General features: G+C 38.3%; 1 protein-coding gene across 1 annotated transcript; it reads left to right on the top strand.

Moving 5' to 3' along the window:
- The first annotated feature begins 7,852 nt into the window (after nt 1-7,852).
- Nucleotides 7,853-8,730, top strand: LOC116458611 (interferon alpha-1/13). The gene has a single exon (XM_032138397.2). The coding sequence runs from the start codon at nt 7,919-7,921 to the stop codon at nt 8,489-8,491; it is 573 nt and encodes a 190-aa protein (XP_031994288.1). The 5' UTR covers nt 7,853-7,918; the 3' UTR covers nt 8,492-8,730.
- Nucleotides 8,731-9,763: the final 1,033 nt, after the last annotated feature.

Genomic DNA, 9,763 nt, shown 5'->3' with positions numbered 1-9,763 from the left:
GGTCTGATTGCCTGTCTCTTGGGAGGTAGTTGGTGTGACTCCTCCCTTTTCTTCTCAGAGCTGACCACATGTAGGCATACAGTTAGACAGAAAAAAATAAGTTTTAATGTTAGATACCATGGTAGGGTGACTATAGTTAACAACAATGTATCATATATTTAAAAAATAGCTTGAAGAGAGGAGTTGAAATGTTCCCAACATGAAGAAAGAATATAAATACTAAAAGTGATAGGTATTCTAAATACTCTGGCTTGATCATTACACATCCTACGCATGTATTAAAATAGCACATATACCCCATAAATATGTACAAATATTACGTACTGGAAAAATAAAAAGTACATATTATAATAAAATGCAAAGGAATAAGTAATGTGGAGTTAATGAAAGAAACATCATGTAGCTGGTTTGGCAAAGCTGAGGGCAGTTCATTGACCCAGGAGTTGCTCTTCTTGGAGCCTCTGGCAGAAGCTGCCATTTCCCTGCCTTTGTATACCTCAGCATGGCCTTCATTCTTCTTCTTTGCCAGAGCACCTACTCCTCAATTTTGTTGCATTGAATTTTGCTAGCTTATACTTTGTAATTTTGTTACCAGAAAGTCACTTCCCTCTTTCACTTTCATGACATTTGTACTTACATTTGTTTCCTTTTTGCTCACAAATAATGTCATGTTTTGCTTTTTAGGAAAGTTCAAATGAGAAACTAAAAATCTGCAATCTTGAAAAGTACAGAGAAAAACTATGTGGCTTATTTGCCTTTTACTTCTTTTTATTTGTGTTACTTCATCTTGAATTAGAATGTAATACAGAAAGAGTAAGACAAACTTTGCCCAGTAAGTAAATCATGTGAACAGAAATTATGCAAAAATTTAAAATGAAAAACCACAAATGAGTAAAGGAAAGAAGGCTATTTCTCCCTGACATAATAGCCTGGGCCTAACTGCCTTGCATTACCAGGGTGAGACCGAGTAACAAAGAACCCTAAGAGAATCATGCTGAGTGGATGAACAACTGAAAGTCACTAGTTTCTGTCATATTAGTTTCTACGAGAGACAAAATCATCATTGAATCCCCTGTGCCTAGCTCTGAAAGGTCAAATATAACAAGCATTCAATAGTTTTAAGTATTGGATAATAAAAAGACTGGAGCAATAAAAGCTATACTTGGCAAAATACAAATTGTTTGCTTACTTGAGTAAAAATCATTGCAATTGAATAATTCTTCCACCTACTTAGACAAAACAAATTTTGCTATCAGTATCTGAGCACTGTGGACACATTTGATACCTGGGGATATGGGGTCAGGACAAGAGGAGGTAATCACTGAGAAGCAGAGTCCTTCACACAAACACTCTAGGGGAAAGGGCGAGGGTCTTAGAGGACTAATTATTTTGGCTCAAGGAAATAGGCCCCTCCTTAGTAAAAGAGTTCAAAAGTTGTCAGCCTGCCTCAGGGAATGAGTTGGGAAGAGCTTGAGTTGAGGACATTGCCACTCTAGAGGAAAGGGTGTTACTGGATGTGATAAAAACTTTGTGAGTGAAGTGATGGTAGGAAAATACAATTATCTTAGAATTTGAATCTCCATATCCGCATGCACCTGGAAAAGACTAGGATTCTTGCTAGGGACGTTGTTGGGAACAAGCCCCCCAAAATCTGGCTCCAAAACTGGCCATAAATAAAATCTCTGCAGCACTGTGACATGTTCATGATGGCCATAATGCCCATGCTGGAAGGTTGTGGGTTTACCAGAATGAGGGCAAGGAACACCTGGCCCACCCAGGGCAGAAAACTGCTTAAAGGGATTCTTAAGCCACAAACAATAGCATGAGTGATCTGTGCCTTAAGGACATGCTCCTCCTGCAGTTAACTAGCCCAACCTATTCTTTTAATTCGGCCCATCCCTTCATTTCCCATAAGGGATACTTTTAGTTAATTTAATATCTATAGAAACAATGCTAATGACTTGCTTGCTGTAAAAATACATGGGTAAATCTCTGTTCCAGGCTCTCAGCTCTGAAGGCTGTGAGACCCCTGATTTCCCACTTCACACCTCTGTATTTCTGTGTGTGTGTCTTTAATTCCTCTAGCGCCTCTGGGTTAGGGTCTCCCTGACTGGGCTGGTCTTGGCAGGGTATTATCACAGCCTGAGGAGCACTGTAGACCTCCAGTAAGAACATTATGGGAAGAAAGGGCTATGTCTATAGTAATCCTGAGCTGGTGGCCCCAGTGAGGTGTAATCATATGGACCCGCATGAATGTATTTTAGAAGAAAGAGAAACATGATCACAGCTTCTACTGTGAATCAAGGAGTTAACAAAACCCAATTATTGGTTCTAAAGAGCTTATGGTCACAGATGGTCTGGTAAATTGCCAACCAAATACAGAAACCTATCGGGTAGAGGGCACCTGATTTCCTATGTAAAGCATGGAGAGTAAAATGTAGCTTAGGATCAGGGCAAAAATTTTGCTCCTGACATAGAAAAGAATAGTATTTATATATGAAAAAAATGTATGTGAGCATTTTCATGTATGAGTATTCACATTTCTACATACACCTCAGTTTTCTAGGAAAAAAAATATTTCTAATTTAATTAATAAAAATCTGATATCTGATCAAATCCTCATCCTACACACTTAATATATAATTACCCTGGCTTGCCTTTAGAAAGAATTATGTTCAGGTTAGGAAGGATACCCCTACCTTTGATGTCTCCTTTTAGTGATTTTCTATCTGACCCCTCATTCTGCTTGTTGGGTATAAACCCCAGGCTGTCTTTGCTGGTTTTTGAGCTGAGCACCAACTGACCTCTCTCCCATATTGACATGGTTTGGGTCAGCATCCCCATCCAAATCTCACATGGAATTGTAATCCCCAATGTTGGAGGTGGGGCCTGGTGGGAGGTGATTGGATCATAGGTTGGTTTCTTGTGGTTTAACACCATACCCCTGGTGGTGTCATGGTAAGAGTGAGTTATTGCAAGATCTGATTGTTTAAAATTGTGCTGCACCTCCCCTGCTCCGGTCATGCAGGACATGCCTGCTTCCCCTTAGCCTTCTGCCATGATTGTGAGTGTCCCGAGGCCTCCCCAGCCATGCTTCCTGTAGAGTCTGCAGAATCGTGAGCCAATTAAACCTCTTTTCTTTCTAAATTACCCAGCCTGAGGTTTTTCTGTATAGTAATGCAAGAACTAATACACCTATCACGATAGTTTTGACACCTGTTGCAATACTTTTAAATAAAGCCTTCCTTACTGTTATACCAAGTGTCAGCATAAATTTTTCTTTACCAGATCCTTAAATTAAGGCAGTACAATCAACACTGCAGCATACTGTGGCGACCGACAACATAAAAGGCATCAACCAGCTGGCAAGTCAGGTGACTCAGGGTCTTTTGTCATCTCAGTCCTCATCCTCTAATGCCATGGACTCTCCTCATTTCTCCAGAAGTGCTTCCATTTCCACACTTTTAATAACCCCTTTACTTTAGTTAACCTTTCCAGGTGTGCTCTCCCTGAGCTCTGAGCCTTAATTCATTGGTTTAGTTCTGATTTAGTTCATGTCTGTAGCCTGACAATGACTTGTTCTTTCTTAAATTTGTGCTACACAGGTGGAAATCTAAAGTATGGTGCATATTTGATTAAAAGAATAGTACTATGTAGAATTTTAAATGGATAGAAATATATAGGGTTTATGAATACATTTACTGGGGTGAACAACATGTTTTACAAATACGCTCATATTTATGATAGTGTATCCTCAAGAAGACAAAACTAGAATATAACATATACACTCCTTTACCAGGAGTGTAAGTAAAGCGGGGCCCAATTTCATTGTAATGTTGGCATGAGCAAATGGGGCATTACAGTGAAGGAGACAAATGGAAACTGAAGAGAAAGACCCTGTCATTACATAGGCAGGACTCTACTGGGAAAGGATTGACTGGTCTAGAAATCAGCTCTGGTTCTTATGGCCAGAAATATTCCCAGAGAGCATGTAAGAGCTAAGAATTCAGAGTTTAATTTTCTGCACCCAAACTGTAGCTCCACAACTTAATAGCTTCCTGTGCTTTCATTGTTTCTTTTGTAAATGGGGACAATAGTAAAATCTATCACTGTGTGCCTTGGTCAGTGATATCTCCAGTGAATAAGTGGGGTTAGGGACATGGTAGATATTCAGTAAATATGAAAAACAAAAGTGTTCTTTATTGGCTAAGTGAGCATTGATTATGCAAGTGCTAAAAACAGTGTCTGACTGAAAAAGACTTTCTAGAGTTTAGATACCTCATCCCTCTTATTAACATTATCTTTATTATATAACTCTATTAAGTTGAGGAAGTGTCCTTTGAAATTATCAAGTCTCTTGTTTCTTGTTAGAAATACAACAAGAAAAAAATTGACCTTTGGAGTGTACTTATCCACTAGTGGAGAGCTCGGTGCAATGAACACTTAACTATTTTCCAGAGAGAATATTGTACTCTCTAAAGTTTGCCTTTCATGTGTATAAATGCTTGCAGGTGGTGTGTTTGCAAGATGGGCTTCAGTAAATCTGAAAACACCCTGCGGACCAGGAGTAATTACTTTTCTTCCAGCCTATACTTATTTGCTACGTTTGACCTATATCTCTTCTATCATTTTGCTTCTGTTCTTTCCCAACCCTTAACCTCCATCATGGCTGGGCTGAATGCAGCTAAGGTACATTTTGTCATTGTTTTTTCTTAGTGGGATATTACCTCCATTTACATTTTAATCACATTTAGATATACTTTTGTTTTCTTTTTGTCCCCATTCCTTAGGATGCAAAAAGTGACAACTTTTGCTTTTTATGAAAAGAGAAAGATATCATGTTTGGCATGCTATGGAAAACAACTGTACAAGTCATTTATGTTATAACATTTACACCTCATTATGAACATTTAGGACAAAGATAGTTTACTTTGGCTTGATCAGAATCAACAAAGAACCTCTGAAGTTTCTTTGGAAATTTGAATTTTCATGCAAAAAAAAGTTTTTAATCAAATTGAGGATATTTTTTTCAATTGTGTATTCTCATTGCGTATGATGCTACTCCCAAGGGTGTAAAAGTGTAGTTCGTGAGAGTGGGAACAAATCTTACAGATTTAAATGGTTTGTGGCCCTTCAAAGTTCAACCCTATCTAACACAATCTTATTCCTTGGTTTTTTTGTTTTCTCCCCGTTGGGTTTTCTTGTGTATCACATGAGAAGCATTGACATTAAGTTCATGGAAGATACACAAAATGTATGTAAGTTCAGTGTTACAAACCTATGGAAAATGGGTGGCTGTGATTGCAGTACTTTCCAAGGCTTACTAGATCTCAAAGTTATATCAAGAGATGTGTCCTCTGCATACATATGATTTGTCACTGGCCATCTTATAGATGTTGCTTATTTTTGATCCTTAGCATTTCTAACTGTGTTGTGGGCTTCGAGAATAATTTATATTTTATTAATTCTACAAAAGTTGTTCAGCACATCAATAATTAGGTCAAGCATTGAAGAAAAAAGACTTGATAATATTTAGGTGACTAGCAGCTAGTGAAGTTAAAAAATTTCTCACATGCAACAAAATTAAAAGTTAAGTGCAACCTTGCCACAGAGGCCGGGAGAGGCAACTGGCCCTTTGTTGATCTGTGAGAAATCAAACTTCCAACATGACAAGCAGGAAGCCTGCAGTTAAGGGAGTCAGCGTGTCACAATTGCAAGCACCTGGGGTCTTTCCAGAGCATCATACCTCCTCCAGCCCCTGGAGCCACCTGCTTTCCTAAGTGGCTGTGGGAAATGGCCTGAGGTCCCAGATGCTGCCACTGTGCTGCTTCCTTCCACTCTCTCCAAGCAGAGCGCAAGTTCAGCCACCTTTGAAAGACACCCACCCCTGGCCTGGGGATGCACAAGTTCAGAGCTTTTCAGGGAGTAACCATGGGCTATGGCTTCATGAAAATGTCCCACTCACCAGTGACTTTTTCGCAGATGTGGATGTGGAGGCATGAGGGAGGGTAATTATAGGATTATCAAGGTGCTGCTAAGAGCAGAGGAGAAGACCCCCATTCCCAGTTATGTGTCTGGTGTGACATTTCACCAACCCATTTAAGTGCACAGGCCTCCAAATGTCTACCTAATGAGTATGATGGTTTGGACATTTTACACTTAAAATCACTGGCCTCATGTCAACTGAAGCCTGACTGGCCAGTGTCTCAAAGTCACAGATGATGACCTGAACCCTCAGGAACAGATGGTGTTTCAGCTTTGTGGGAGTGACTGTCAAGGTATGGAGCACGTAGGGTGTCTTTGAAACCTGTCAGGTTTCACATCTCTGCTTTGGGTGAAAAGCTCATCACCCACAGTAGTCAGGAATGTGCCTATACTTGCTGGGGCTGATCTGTTGAAACTTTGTGTGTAGACAATGGAAACATCCAGGAGCATTTCTGCCTTCATGTAGCCTCTTAAAAATTGATGTCCCTGAAGTCTTATGTCCTCAGGGACAGTTCCTCTGATTCCTGGATTGTACCAGCTTTCATGATGTTAAATCTAATCTGTAAAAATCTGAGCATTAATCTCCATGAAAATAAGACCTTGTTCTTTCTCATTTAAATGCCCCTTTTTTTCTTGTCTAATATTCTGAGTAGGATTTCCAATACTATGTTGAAAGAAGTAGTGAGAGTGGGCGTCTTTATCTTATAATAAATCTCAGAAAAAAGATTCCAACATTTCACCACTGACTATAGTGTTAGCTAATGGCTTATCTTATAGCTAATAAGGAATGTATCTCTTTATTGTGAGGTATATTTTTTCTATACCTAATTTGTTAAAAATTGTATTAGAAATGGATTTTAAATTTTGTCAAAATAATTTTAGGCATGCATAAAAATAGTTATGATTTTTAATCTTTTATTGTGTAAATAAGGAGTATGGCATTTATTGATTCCAACATATTAAAATATTCTTGCATCCCAGGAATAAATCAAGCTTGATCATAATAAATGATCCTTTTATAATGCTTTTGAATTTCATTTGCAACTACTTTGTGGATGATTTTGCATCTGTGTTCATCAGGAATATTGGCTTGTAATTTTTTTTTTTCTTGTAATGTCCATCTCTGGCTTTGGTATCAAGGTAATGCTGGCTTCATAAAATGAGTTTGGAAGTATTCCTCCTTAATTTTTTCAAAGATTTGGTTCTATTTAAATGTTTGGTGAAATTCAGGAGTAATCAGATCTAAAAAAAGTTAAGTACACTAAAAATAAATGATAAAAATATTTTAAATTTTTAAGTGTTTATCACTTTCAAATAATTTTTAAGTATTCATTACTTATATAATGTTTATCTATAAACATTAGAAAATGTTTATAATTTGTTAATTTGCTTATGTAATTTAATACACTACAATTTATTTGTTTGTTTGTTTTTTGAAACAGAGACATTGAAGTCCATAAGCAAATTTAGTTATAAAGTTAAGAAAAATTTGAATAGATTTTAAATTTAACTTTTAGCTTAAATTTTTCATTTGGTTATTTTTAAACCTGCATTGAATACAAAGATTAAACTTTGTACTTTTTGAGTATAGAGATACACATATAGTATATAAATAGATACATATTATATCTGCGTTATTGAGTTTTCACGGTGGGTTCAATTAGGAAAAAGATATCTAAAAAGTCTCTGGGAACAAGATGGGGAAGACAATAATGAAAAACAAAACATTTGAGAAACATGGCTCTAAACTCATGTAAAGAGTGCATGAAGGAAAGCAAAAACAGAAATGGAAAGTGGCCCAGAAGCATTAAGAAAGTGGAAATCAGTACGTTCCCTATTTAAGGCATTTGCAGGAAGCAAAGCCTTCAGAGAACCTAGAGCCCAAGGTTCAGAGTCACCCATCTCAGCAAGCCCAGAAGCATCTGCAATATCTATGATGGCCTCGCCCTTTGCTTTACTGATGGCCCTGGTGGTGCTCAGCTGCAAGTCAAGCTGCTTTCTGGGCTGTGATCTGCCTGAGACCCACAGCCTGGATAACAGGAGGACCTTGATGCTCCTGGCACAAATGAGCAGAATCTCTCCTTCCTCCTGTCTGATGGACAGACATGACTTTGGATTTCCTCAGGAGGAGTTTGATGGCAACCAGTTCCAGAAGGCTCCAGCCATCTCTGTCCTCCATGAGCTGATCCAGCAGATCTTCAACCTCTTTACCACAAAAGATTCATCTGCTGCTTGGGATGAGGACCTCCTAGACAAATTCTGCACTGAACTCTACCAGCAGCTGAATGACTTGGAAGCCTGTGTGATGCAGGAGGAGAGGGTGAGAGAAACTCCCCTGATGAATGTGGACTCCAGCTTGGCTGTGAAGAAATACTTCCGAAGAATCACTCTCTATCTGACAGAGAAGAAATACAGCCCTTGTGCCTGGGAGGTTGTCAGAGCAGAAATCATGAGATCCCTCTCTTTATCAACAAACTTGCAAGAAAGATTAAGGAGGAAGGAATAACACCTGGTCCAACATGAAAACAATTCTTATTGACTCATATACCAGCTCACGCTTTCATGAATTCGGCCATTTCAAAGACTCTCACTTCTGCTATAACTATGACCATGCTGCTAAATTGATTTATCTATTTAAATATTTATTTAACTATTTATAAGATTTAAATTATTTTTGTTCATATAACGTCATGTGCACCTTTACACTGTGGTTAGTGTAATAAAACATGTTGCTTATATTTACTCAATCCATTATTTTGTGTTGTTCATTAAACTTTTACTATAGGAACTTCCTGTATGTGTTCATTCTTTAACATGAAATTCCTAGCCTGACTGTGCAACCTGATTAGAGAATAAAGAGTATACTTTATTTACTTAACATTATTATATGCAAGATTTAAGTAAAAATGACCTTTCTCTAAACCAGGTTGTATGTTGTACTCAAGATATAAAGCTGAATACAATAAATCTACTTCCTACTCTCTTGCATATTTGGTTTTTGTATGGAATAAAACTAAAAATGGTAATCATACTTAATATCAGTTATCCTAAATACTATAAGAAGAAGAAGGAACAACCAATGATTTCTCTCAGCAGCGGGTAAACTGAGACAGGTGAGGAAATAAAAATAAACAGATATCCTCAATAAGTTGACTGGTAAACATCTAGTAGAAAATGTCTATTGCCAGTTGGATATATGAGTTTGCAACTCACAAGGAATGCAGTTGCTGGGGGTTCATACATGGCAAGCAAAATCCCAGAAATGGAAGTGCTGATGTGTGGAGAGAGTGTAGACAGAGAAAAGGACTTAAGCAGGATTTTGAGGACCTTCCACCTTTAAAGTGAGGGAACAGAAGAGACACAGAGGAACCAGAGGTGGTGTCCCTTATATTAGACTAACAACAAGAGAGATTGGTGATTAATATGGCTTGGATCTGTGTCCCTGCCCAAATCTCATGTGGAATTGTAATCCCCAATGTTGGAGGTAGGGCCTGGTGTGGGGTGATTGGGTCATGGCTATTTCTCATGGTTTAACACCATCCCCCTTGGTGCTGTCATGGTGATAGTGAGCTCTCCTGAGATCTAGTTGTTTAAAAGTGTGTGGCATCTCCCCCTACCTTTCCTCTTGCTCTCACTTTACCTTCCTCCCTGAAGCCTCCCCAGAAGCAGATGCTGCCATGTTTCCTGTATAGCCTGCAGAGCTGTGAGGCAATTAAACCTCCTTTCTTATAATTTACCCAGTCTCAGCTATTTCTTTGTAGCAGTGCAACAATGGACT

The sequence above is a fragment of the Hylobates moloch genome, unplaced genomic scaffold (assembly GCF_009828535.3).
Source record: "Hylobates moloch isolate HMO894 unplaced genomic scaffold, HMol_V3 SCAFFOLD_19, whole genome shotgun sequence".
NCBI lineage: Eukaryota > Metazoa > Chordata > Mammalia > Primates > Hylobatidae > Hylobates > Hylobates moloch.
This window is presented reverse-complemented; position numbering and strand designations above follow the sequence as displayed.